Raw genomic sequence first — 12,699 nt, 5'->3', positions numbered from 1 at the left:
TTTGTCACGGGATCTGGCTTTGTGTCCTTTCCTCTCTGTTGCCAGTATTCAAGGTAGATTTCACTTTTGAAGGCATCAGTGTTATACCAAAAGTTGCTATTCTTTGATTCATTTTACAGAGGTACGTATATATTCAGCACCAACCATGAAGACAGTATGAGATCCAGACCTTGCTGCTAAGGAGCTACATACTTATACTATGACCACCTAGAGATTTGTATAAGTCAGGATATAATTAATAGCAAAAGGTATTTGGCTGTTAAAATACACGCAATAGGAATTCAGAAGTAGATATTGAGGAACAGAAGAAGTTGCTCAGGGTTAAATCATTGAGGAAGTGTCTTGGGAATTTAGAAATAATATCTTATGTTATTAAACACTTAACAGGGTATAAAACAGTCATCACATTGAATCCTCATTGTAGTTTTATGAAGCAGCAGTGTATTCTCCTTAAAAATATGAAATCATCTCTATAAAAGATGAGGAAATTGAGGTCCAGAGGGATCAGGTTTCTTTTCTTTTTTTTAATGTTCATTAAAAAAGTTGAAGTATAGTTGATTTACAGTGTTTCAGGTATATAGCAAAGTGATTCAGTTATTTTTTTTTATAGCTATTTGTCTATTGATACATACTATATAATTTTTTAATTAATTAATTAATTTATTTTATTGGCTGTGTTGGGTCTTTTTTGCTGTGAGTGGGCTTTCTTTTAGTTGAGACGAGTGGGGGCTACCCTTCGTTGTGGTGCGCGGGCTCCTCATTGCTGTGGCTTCTCTTGTTGTGGAGCACGGGCTCTAGGCACATGGGCTTCAGTAGTTGCAGCACAAGGGCTCCATAGTTGTGGCTCAAGGGCTCTAAGGCACAGGCTCAGTAGTTGTGGCGCACGGGCTTAGTTGCTCCGCGGCATGTGGGATCTTCCTGGAGCAGGGCTCGAACCCGTGTCCCCTGCATTGGCAGGCAGATTCTTAACCACTGTGCCACCTAGGAAGCCCGATTCAGTTATATTTTTATATATGTTCTTTTTCAAATTATTTTCCATTATAAGTTATTACAAAATATATAGTTCCCTGTGCCATACAGTAGGTCCTTGTTGTTTGTTTTTTTAATAATAGTTTTTTTAATTTTAATTTTTATTTATTTATTTATTTGGCTGTGTTGAGTCTTCTTTGCTGGGCATGGCCTTTCTCTAGTTGTGGCAAACTGGTGCTACTCTTTGCTGTGGTGCGTGGGCTTCTCATTGCAATGGCTTCTTTTGTCGCGGAGCACGGGCTCTAGGTGCGTGGGCTTCAGTATTTGTAGCACGCCAGCTCAGTAGTTGTGGCTCACGTGCTCTAGAGCACAGGTTCGGTAGTTGTGGTGCACAGGCTTAGTTGCTCCGAGGCATGTGGCATCTTCCTGGACCAGGGTATCACACCAGTGTCCCCTGCAGTGGCAGGCGGATTCTTAACCACTGTGCCACCAGGGAAGTCCCCGTTTATTTGTTTTATATATAGTTTGTATCTGTTAATCTCAAATTCCCAATTTATCCCTCCCCCGGCCCCCCTCAGTTTTCTTGACTGAGGTTACACAGCTAGTAAGAGCAAAGCTGAGATTTCATTCATTTTTTTCATTCATTTATTCATCAACTCTGTAGACATTTATTGAGTGCCTATATATGCCAGCCACTTGCTGAGTTCTGTCCTGTCCTCCAGCCTGTTGTTTAGTGGACCTAAACTCAGATCTTTTTAGATTATTGAGTTTTTCCCCCATAGTTTCCCTGCGTCTTGAGATGGACCTAGAAGGAGGGGAGAAGTTAGATGAGCATATGGTTGAGTGATGGACACTAGGCGAGAAGACACGTAAGCAGAGTTGTGGAGGTGAAAATTAATATTGAGTACAGATGTTTTAAGGTAAAGTGGTGAACAGTTTAGGTGATCAATGAGGGGCCTGTAAATTTTGAGTTGTGAGGGTCAGAGGAATAAGTTATTTATACAAGATGGCAAAAGATTTTCAGTCTTTCACATTCACACAGATTATGCTCACATTTGGTCTGATACAAGATTGGTTAGGAGCTATGGATACAGTAGATGAGCACTGGATAAGGATTAGAAAAAACCTAGATTATAGTTTCAAATCTATTACTTATTGTCTGTGTGATGTTAAATAAATATCCTCCTTGAGCTTCAACTTCTATATCTGTATGTAAAGATCACTGCATAGGGGCTAAGCACAGCAGATATTTGATTAAATATTTGTCTAATGAATGAATAAATGATATAGAGAAAATAACATCTGCCCAAACTACTTTTGTTGGTTATTTCAAGGATTAGTATTTATAAAAGTACTCTCTAGTGGTACTGTCCAAAATTTTAGAAAATTGTTTCTAATAACAATTAGTTATTGTGTGCGTTTTGCTTTATTTTTACAGCTGCCGGGCAAGGCCACATAGAGTGTTTGCAGTGGCTAATTAAAATGGGAGCAGACAATAATATTACCGACAAAGCAAGGGAGAAACCCAGTGACGTGGCTAAGAGGTATCCCTATCTGTTTTTGCTTCTTTCTTTTGTTTTTAAATTTTGTATTTATTTTCCTATACTCAGAAATCTCTTAAGATTTCTGAAATTATAGGACTCAGCTGAATTGACATTCGACAACATATCGCTCTTCTGTCTAAAGCCATGATTCTCAGATGGGAGGTAGTATTGTCCTCTTTCTTGGGGGGAGGGTGCACTTGGAAATGGAGGGGGGGGTGTTGTCACAGTGTCGGAGACCATCACTAATGTTTGGTGAGGTCAGGTCCAGAAATCCCAAACATTCTGCAGTGCTCAGAACAGTGGTGTACAATGAAGAATTGTCCCACCCAAATACTGGTACCTGTTGAGAAATACTGTGTGATAAAAAGGAGTAATCAAAAGGAGTCACATGGATTTTGAAACAAATTTTAATATTTATATTTGAATTAAGTGTAATACCTATTATTGAACACCTCCAGCTCATTCAGGTCAGGTCCTCAAGGAATATTTAGTTCATCCGTTTGTTCATTTAGTTGTTTTTCATTCAACTTCCTGTATATTTACCATGTTCCAAGTGCTATGGTTAGCGTTAGGATTACAAAGATGAAAAAACAGTCTTTGCCCTCAAGAAACTTACAGTCTTATGGAGAGACAAACGTGCAAACATAACTTTTATTGATTATAATCATTACATCATATTACATATTACATATAAGGTTCAGTAAGAGCATGGAAGAAAAAGTGCTCAAGTATTCCTATTTGAAAGATGTGGGGGAGAAATGTCAATACAGATGATAGTCAGAGTTATGAAGGAAACTGCAAGGGGACAGAATTTATATAGAAGTCTGGGAAAACTTTTATTGGAGAAAGCAACATTTTGCTGACACGAAGGAGGAAGAGTTGTAAGATAACACCTTGTGTGTTTGAGGAACACATGTAGTTCAGAATTGCTTGAATCTAAAGTAGGAGTGTGGCCTACAAGTTGCACATGAGGCTTTACAGGATGCAAGGGCCTAGTTACTCATTAAATTGCTATGCAATTTTTGTTTGTGAGTTCATGTCCTTAAAATTTTGTCTGTGGCATCTCTTTGAAGTCATGGAATGTGGTTTTGTTTTGCCACATACTAGCATCATTATCAAGTCAGGCCCACTTTTTTTTATTTTTAAAAATAGCTTTATCAGAGTATAATTGGCATACAGTAAAGTACACGTATTCATATGGCACAGACTGATGAATTCTGATATATGTATATACCTGTGAAATCATCACCACAATCAAGATAGTGAACACATCCATCACCCCCCAAAATCTCCTTGTCACCTTTGTAATGTCTCCCTCCTACTGCCTTCCACTGCCCCATCCCCAAGCAAACACTAATTTGCTTTCCATCACTATAGGTTAGTTTGCATTTGCTAGAATTTTATATAAACAGAAGCATACGGTATGTACTCTTATATATCTGACTTTTTTCACTTAGCATAATTATTCTGAAATTCATTCAGGTGTATTAGAGGTTCATCTCCTGTTGCTGAGTCGTATTCCGTTGGCTGTGGAATTCCATGGTATTCCATAGTTTGATTATCCCCTAGCCTGTTGAAAGAGATCTTATTTGTATTTACTTTTTGATGATTATAAATGAAGCTGCTGTAGCATTCACATACAGATTTTTGTGTGAACATCAGTTTTCAGTTCACTTGGGTAATACTTAGGAGTAGGACTGCTGAGTCAGATGCTAAAGGTGTGTTTATCTTTTTAAGAAACTGCCACAGTGCCTTCCAAAGTGACTGCACCACTTTGTATTCCACCAGCAATGGATGAGAGTTTCTTTTGCTTCTTATCTTGTCAGCATTTGATATTATCATATTTTTGATTTTCATAATTCCGATAGGTGTATAGTAGTATCTCACTGTGGTTTTTATTTTTTCCTACTGAAAAATGATTTGGGGCACCTTTTCATATACATATTTGCCATTTTATGTTTTCCTTTGGTGAAGTGACTGTTCAGATCTTTTGTCCACTTTTATAACTTGGGTGGTTTTCTTATTTTTGAGTTTTAAGAGTTCTTTCTATATTCTGGATACTAGTTCTTTTACAGATTTTTGTTTTGTGAAGATTTTCTCCCAGTTGTGGCTTTTTTCATTCTCTTTACAATGAAGAGCAAAATTTTTTTTATCGATTTGATCTTTTATGGGTTATGGTTTTGGTATCATATCTAAGAAATCTTTGATTAACACCAAGTCATGAAGATTTTCTTTTATGTTTTCTTTTAGACATTGTATAGTTTTAGGTTTTACATTGAGGTCTGTGATCCATTTTGAGTTAATTTTTGTATATGGCATGAGGTATGCATCCAAGTTCTTTTTTTTTTTTTTTGCAAATGGATGTCTAATTGTTCTAGCACCATTTGTTGAAAAAGCTGTCCTTTTTCCTGTATTGCCTTTGTGTCTCTGTCCAAGTCAGGTGTCCATGTATGCATGGGCTTATTTCTGTACTCTGTATTTTATCCATTGATCTATTTGTCTATCTTTATATCAGTATCACATGGGTGAGTTAGTACTGTATCTGAAGTTACTCATAATTTCTGGCCCACATTTCTTTGTCATTCATGCACCCAAATGCTAAGTGTGAGTGTAGTGTTATAGAAATAACCTTGAATCTGGCATAAAGCAAGTACTCAGTAAATGATAGCTGTTAAGTGGCAGTCTAGTAACTGAGATAATGAATTCTATTAACCTTACAACTTCCTATGTTTATTACTGTGTCGTTAATGATTTGCAGTACCTGTTGAAAGGTAAAGATATATGTGTGCATGTGCATGTGGTTATGGAAGTGTGTGAAAAAGATGGAATTTGAGGTTTTTGTGTGTAGCAAGTAATTCTCCATGTCCTAAGAGAAAGCATTAAACATTATAATTAGCAAAACTGTGGGAAAATATACAGATTACATACAATCACAACAACAACTTGAAAACCAAGGGTATATTACTAGAAGCTTCGTAGAGATGTAGGAAAGGACAAAGAAAATAGGAAATGTGGATAGAAAAGTCATTATTTTTCCATTAAATTTCAAAGCCATGCTGAGTGCTTTGAGGGTTGAGGAAGGATGAAGATTAAGGGGGCTAGAGCTATAGTTTTCCCTAAAACTGGAACCAGAACTAATTCTACAATCTATTAGGCCATCAGGACAAGGTAGTAAATACAGGGAAATCAAGTAGGGTGGTTCTAGGATTTCTACACAGTTGAGCATCTCTGTTTGGGGGCACGCCAAATATTCTTTTGCTGTTGGGTTGTGTCTTTCAGTTGGATTTTTGCCACTAAAAATTATGGAATCTGGGAATTCCCTGGTGGTCCGATGGTTAGGGCTCCTTGCTTTTTCACTGCCGAGGGCCCGGGTTCAATCCCTGGTCGGGCAACTAAGATCCCACAAGCCCCATGGCGCGGCCAAAAGAAAAAAATTATGGAATCAGTCTTTAATATGACTGCTTGTCCTGAGTTTCCACTAACGGTTTGAGTTTCCCATGTAGCTGGATATGCATCAAATTGTCACTGACCTTCAGATACAGTTTTCCTTCTTTATTGGTGAATGAGTTGGTGTGATAATGTAGAGTGTAATTCCCTAAATTAAGTGCAACCTGCTGTTTCAGTTTGAAAAAGATTGTGGATCTTTTCTACAGGTTTGCCCATTTAGCAGCAGTAAAGCTATTGGAAGGACTACAGAAATATGATATAGATGATGAGAGTGAAATTGATGAAAATGATATTAAGTTTTTCATAAGACATGGTGTTGAGGGAAGCACTGATGCCAAGGATGATCTGGGTCTCAGTGAGTCGGATAAAACAGATGCCAGAGGTAAGTCTGCCAACTTGGTCATGCCAACTCATTTAAAAAAATACCATAGCCAGTTTTTACCACAAATTTGGGAATTATTTTAAAGACAACTACTGTCTACAGATGAAAATACTTTGATATTTTTGGGGGAACCAGAACTAGTACACATTTTTGTACTGGAGTTGTTGAACATATAAAGAATGTAAGACATGATCTCTGTCCCTCAAAGAGGAAAGGGGTATTTTCATGCAATATAACCCTAATTTCACTTCTCATGGTTCATATGAATGGATGAGATGAACTGTTTCAATGGCACTCTTTCATAGGAGAAAGGTGAGAAGGACCTATTTGAAGGCTAACCAAAGCAAAGGCAGCTGTAGTAAATTGTGCAGAGCCTGGGCACTGGATTCAGACATCAGAGCTTCACCTCTTTCTAGTTGTGTTACTTTCTGAACTTTGGTTTCCTCATCTATAAAGATATTAACATAACGTCACCCCACAGAGTGCACCAGAGAATGGGAAGTACCTAGAGGCTTAGTAAATGTCAATTCCCTTCCTCGTGATCTCTGGAAAATATTTTCAGTTATTCTATCAGGAAAAACTAGTTGTACCAAAACCATATTCTCTGAGAAGAACTTCTAATTTGTGTCTAAATTATAAAAAATTTTTTAAAGGGCTCCCAGACATTGTCAGGCAGAACCTCACTCTCCAGGGGATGGTAGAAGCCTCTTCCCTGGTGAAGGCAACCTGAAGATGCTGATAATAGGGGCTTCCAACAAGCAGCCCACCTGGATCATCCCACAGTTAGGCTCAGAGTCAGTGATCCCTTCAGAATTTCCTGACAGCTTTATTTTAAATAGCTTTATTGAGATATAATTCACATACCATTCAATTTACCCATTTAAGGTGTACAATTTAATGGTTTTTAGTATATTCAGATTTGTGCAACCATTATTACAATAAAATTTGTAATATTTCCATCACCCTCAAAAGAAACCTCACACCTATTAGTAGTCAGTCCCCCTAACCTCTACCCTCTTCTCCCTTCCCCCCAAACCACCCCTCAAATTAGGCAACTGCTAATCTACTATCTCTATAGGTTTGCCTCTTTGGGGCATTTCATATGAATGGGATCGTACTATATGTGGTCTTTTGTGACTGGCTTCTTTCACTTAGCAAAATGTTTTCAAGTTCATGTACATTGTAATGTGGATCATTACTTCGTACTTTATTGCTTTTTATTGGCAAATAATATTCTTGTATGGATATACTGCATTTTATATGTCCATTCATCAGTTGTTGGACATTTGAGTTGTTTCCACATTTTGGCTATTAAGAAAAACGCTGCTGGACTTCCTAGGTGGTACAGTGGTTAAGAATCTGCCTGCCAATGCAGGGGACATGGGAAGATTCCACATGCCATGGAGCAACTAAGCCCATGTGCCACAACTATTGAGCCTGTGCTCTAGAGCCCGTGAGCCACAGCTATTGAACCTGTGTGCCGCAACTATTGAAACCCACATGCCCAGAGCCTGTGCTCCGCAACAAGAGAAGCCACTACAATGAGGCGCCCGCGCACCACAATGAAGAGTAGCCCCTGCTCACAGCAACTAGAGAAAGCCCGTGTGCAGCAACGAAGACCCAACGCAGCCAATAAATAAATAAAATAAATAAATTTATATATATAAAAAAATGCTGCTACGAACATTCGTATACATGCTTTTCAAAAAATACAGTGTATTTTCATTTCTCTTGGATATACACCTAGGAGCTGGAATTGCTGTACCATCTGGTAAAAATATATCTAACATTTTGAAGAACTTTCAAACGGTTATGCAAAGTGGCTGCACCATTTTCCATTCCCACCAACAATGTCTGAGGGTTCCAATTTCTCCACATCCTTGCCAGTACTTGTTATTGTCTTATTGATAACAGCTGTTTTAGTGAGTGTAGTGGTATCTCAGTGTAGATTTTACTGGTGTTTCCCTAATGGTTAATAATGTTGAATATCTTTTCACGTACCCATTGATCAGTTGTCTATCTTTTAGGGAAATGTCTGTTCAAATCCTGTGCCTATTTTTCAACTGAATTATCTTTTTACTATTTTGTAAGAGTACTTGCAGATATAAGTCCCTTACCAGATATATGATTTGCAGATATTTTCTCCTATTCTGTGGGTTATTTTTTAACTTTCTTGATGATGTCCTTTGCAGTGCAAAAGTTTTTAATTTTGATGAAATCTATTTTTTCTATTTTAAAATTTTGTTTGTGCTTAGGTTTCTTTTTGTTGATTGCACTGAGAATTAGCAAGGACTTATTAGAACTGCAGAAAATGAAAAGTTGATTTGTAGAATTTCTGTGTCTTCTGAAATTATTTGAGTAGGGGATATTTGTGGAGTGATCATGGTCAGTGAATCACAAAAATTTTAAAAGATGTTTCAGGAAAGACCAAGAGCAAGACTAGAACAGTTTCCTTCTGTGGTGTGTTTGATACAAATGCACTCTTACACCCTTGCCATACAGTGAGGCTCTGGCTGGTGCCTAGCTGGGGTGCTTGCAGCTAGTGAAGGTACTATATATGAAATCATGTGCTGCTTTCTTGTCCCTATTTAATTTTATTCCAGGGCAAAATCTGAAAGACTGACCAATCTCTTTTTGGAACACTAGGTTTTGCTAGAGCACCTACAGGGGACTGATTGGATTTCTTGTCATCCCAGACTTCTTGGAATGGAGAGCCTCAATTCAGAGCATTCTTTAGTCAATTAGGTTTAGGGTCATGGCATCATAGAACCCCATTTGAGGTTTGACTCCTGGCACATGTCATCCAGCATCCAATCACCTTCAGTGACAAGGCACCACTATTGCCCATGTGGCCCATTTCTACCTTTTGACAGGGTTCTTGTGAGGATTAAAATGTAAAGGCACTTGGTGTAGTGTCCTGCCCATTATAAGCACTCCACAAATACATGATAGCTCTTACTGTTTTTGTTGAAAAGTTTCACCTTTGTTAAGATCTTTGTTCCTGGAACTAATCCCAATTAATCCTAGCTCTTACCTCCGATGAGCCCATAGAACAGCTCTTTCAAAACTCAGCCTTCAAATTTAAAGAATTAGATAAATCTTTCAATCTTATGTAACATTAAAAAAATCCCCTCTACTTGTTTGCTGTTAGTTAGGGTTAGGACTGATATGGGGCTCAAACATATAAATATTTAAAAGTACCCCAGTTGATTCTGATGTATGCAGTTTGGAACTTGCAGCTCTAACCCACTGAGAGGTAAATCAGAGTGGTGTCAGGGAGAAGAGACTGTGATTTGCTAACCTGAATATAAAGCAGAGTTTCTCAACTTCTCTACCTTTGACATTTTGGGCCAGATGCTTATTTATTGAGGGGGGCTCACCTGTGCATTTTAAGATGTTTAGTAGCATCCTGAGCCTCTACATGCCAATAGCCTGTTTCCTTCCATCCTCCAAGGTTCAACAAGTAAAAAGGTCTCCAGATATTACCAAGTGTTCCTTGGAGGAGAAAATCACCCCAGGTTGAGAACTAGTACCAAAAGGATAGAAAAATCATGGTTTTGATAGTTGGAGAATAGCTCAAAGTAGCTCTCAACATACATCCTTCTCAGTATCCTCTTGCATCGATATTACAAGTGACTAATCATAAAATCAGTACCCACTGGGTTAGTTCTGGTTTATCTTAAATAAATCAAGCATATTTCAATTTTTCTAATTTTCTGACATAAATAGATTATGCATGGTCCTGTAACATACCACAATATACTAGTCCTAAAACAGTTAACCTGCCTGCCTTCCTGCCTCCCTCCCTCCCTCCCTCCCTGCCTCCCTGCCTCCTTCCCTGTTTGTGGTATTTATAGTCATAATAATGATATATCCTCCAGTAGCAGGAATAGAATCCCCCATTTAGGTATTTCACTGCTTGTTCACTCTAATACTCTACTACTGTTATGTATGCTTCTAGGCAGATGCTACCCTCCCTCCATCCCCTTCCCTGACCACACAGACACTGACCACATAGACACTGTCTTTAGAGGAAGAGTATGCCCCTGGACCAGCAACCTGTGAGCATATGAGCTCTTCTCTGTCTAAACGAGGTTCCTGTTCAATTCTGTCTTGCAGTGAGAGCTTATAAGAAAATCGTAGAATTGAGACACCTCCTGGAAATTGCTGAGAGCAACTATAAACACTTGGGAGGAATAACAGAAGAAGATCTAAAGCAGAAGAAAGAACAGCTTGAGTCTGAAAAGTAATGTCCTCAAAACTGTAATGTTTTGTTGTTACTTACCTTTCTAAATGCCATGTGAGGGTTTGTTGACCAACAGTTTATTTTTTCATCCCCACCAAAGGGTGTGAGTTTCCAACCTGTTTTTCTCCTAAGTCCGCCCCCCCTCCACTTTGGAGAAGGTGTTAAGATTTTTTAAAACTGTGGTATAATATGCATAGCATAAAATGTATCACCTTCACCATTTTTAAGGTAGAATTCACATTTTTGCACAACCGTTCTCCAGAATTTTTTATCTTGCAAAACTAAAACAGTATAAGGTTTTTGTTGTTATTGCTGTTTTTGAGACCACAGCTACTTTGAGTTTTTCAACCAACACAGTCTCTAGCCATTGCTGTCAAATTGGACTGCTTGCTCACAAGTCTGCGACCCAGTCCTGTGTTCACCGGCCGTGGCACCCCTCGGAATGCTCTCGAGTCTGGAGGCAGTGAGCACTTGCATACTCCCTTACCTTTCACTTCCTGCCCCTGAAATTGGCTCTGGGCACTTCTGATACCTCTCTAGCTAATGAATGGTGGCTGGGATAGAGGATGCCTATCCACGGTTTCCTCCCTCCCACTGCCCCTCTGCTTGTCTGCTTTCCACAGTGGACAGGGAACACAGGTAGACAGGAGGGGAGACTTCTAGTTTAATCAAAACACAGGTCTGTAAAGAGCAGCACACATGGATTCTCTGCTTTCCCTGCCCTTTCCTTTGGTTGGGTCTCTTTCCTTCATACTCTTGGAACCCCCGTTTCCCTTTCATTCACCCTCTTCTGAATGTAGCCTCAGTAAGAGGTCTGGCATATATATTCAGAGTAACATCTAAATCTTTGATAAGGATCAATGTGTTATCCTTCTGTCGATATTTAGAAGTTGTGGTAGACCAAAAGAATTTTTTTTTTGCATCAGGGGCTTTCTTGATATCTCATAAATCATATCATGTAAGTAACTGCCCACTGCCTCTATTTTTTTTTTTTTTTTGGCTGCACCATGCAGTTCCCCAACCAGGGATTGAACCTGTGTCCCCCTGTAGTGGAAGCATGGAGTCCTAACCACTGGACCACCAGAGAATTCCCCACTGCCTTTATATTGATTAGAGTGTTTGAGATGTAGGATATTTTTAGTATTGGCCTCTGCCTAAGAGCCTAGCCAAAAGTTCTTAGATCCCTTGTAGTCTAGAAAAGTACTTTACAGTGGAGCACTTATTTCCTAGATAATGAGCTTTAAATGTTGTTCCCTTTACTTTTCTTCTAAGGCATATTACTATACTATTGCTAAGGATGCTTGTATTACTTCTGAGCACTACTGCATGCCGGGCACTAGATAATCCTCTTACATAATATTGTTTCATGCAGTCTTCACAGCTCCAGGAGCTATTATCTCCTTACATGGATTAGGAAACCAAGACTTAACTTACAGGTTAAGTAACCCGCATGAAGTCACAAAGGGAGGACTAAGGATGGGGGCGTGGAGCCAGGATTTGAGCCTGAGTCTCTATGACTCCAAACCTATTAGCCAAGGTCATTACACTTTTAATGGTCTTTAATGGAATTTTAATTCTAATGTTCACATTTCAGTGTGAAATGATTATTATATTGATGTAAGTCATTTGAGCAGAATTTTTTTTAAAAGATTGCTTTAGCCTTTGTGCCAGAATGTAGTTTCTTATTTGCTGAGATTGCAGTGTTTCCTCTGAGTAAGCTTTAATACTTCTCTAGCATTCGTTCCCCACTTTGCGTTGAGTACATCTTAAGACCATTTACTCTTTAGGTACAAACTCCTGATATTAGATCTAATTGTAAAGAAAACCTAGATAAGTATTGACTTGAGGGATGTCCTTTTGATTTTCTTACTGGTTAGATGAAACTCAATACAGCAAAACATGGTTGTAGTATTCTGTCCTGGGGCTGATTTTCTTTTCTCATTTACTAAATTCTAGGTTTCCACAGTTAATGTTCTCCTTCCCTATCCCCAACCTCAACCCCACTCACTTCCATACCAGAGCTACTACTGTATACTCTTAGATTGCCCTCCTTGAGATCTGACGTCCAGCTCAGCACCTTGGGAGTTCTGATCCCCTCACCACCCAGCCAA

The 12,699-nt window shown here is 38.8% G+C and overlaps 1 protein-coding gene across 3 annotated transcripts in view; it reads left to right on the top strand.

The window, feature by feature from the left end:
- ANKRD42 (ankyrin repeat domain 42) overlaps window positions 1-12,699 on the top strand; it is a 45,048-nt gene that overhangs the window by 24,747 nt on the left and 7,602 nt on the right. For all 3 annotated transcript variants that reach the window (XM_057748705.1, XM_057748706.1, XM_057748707.1), the window contains exons 8-10: window positions 2,408-2,513; window positions 6,167-6,342; window positions 10,462-10,588. In XM_057748705.1, coding sequence (XP_057604688.1) covers window positions 2,408-2,513; window positions 6,167-6,342; window positions 10,462-10,588 — 409 coding nt within the window. The remainder of the gene's footprint in view (window positions 1-2,407; window positions 2,514-6,166; window positions 6,343-10,461; window positions 10,589-12,699) is intronic.

Source organism: Hippopotamus amphibius, chromosome 9 (genome assembly GCF_030028045.1).
Source record: "Hippopotamus amphibius kiboko isolate mHipAmp2 chromosome 9, mHipAmp2.hap2, whole genome shotgun sequence".
In the NCBI taxonomy this organism is placed as follows: domain Eukaryota; kingdom Metazoa; phylum Chordata; class Mammalia; order Artiodactyla; family Hippopotamidae; genus Hippopotamus; species Hippopotamus amphibius.
Note: the sequence above shows the minus strand (reverse complement) of the source record. Positions and strands in the feature narration are given on the sequence as shown.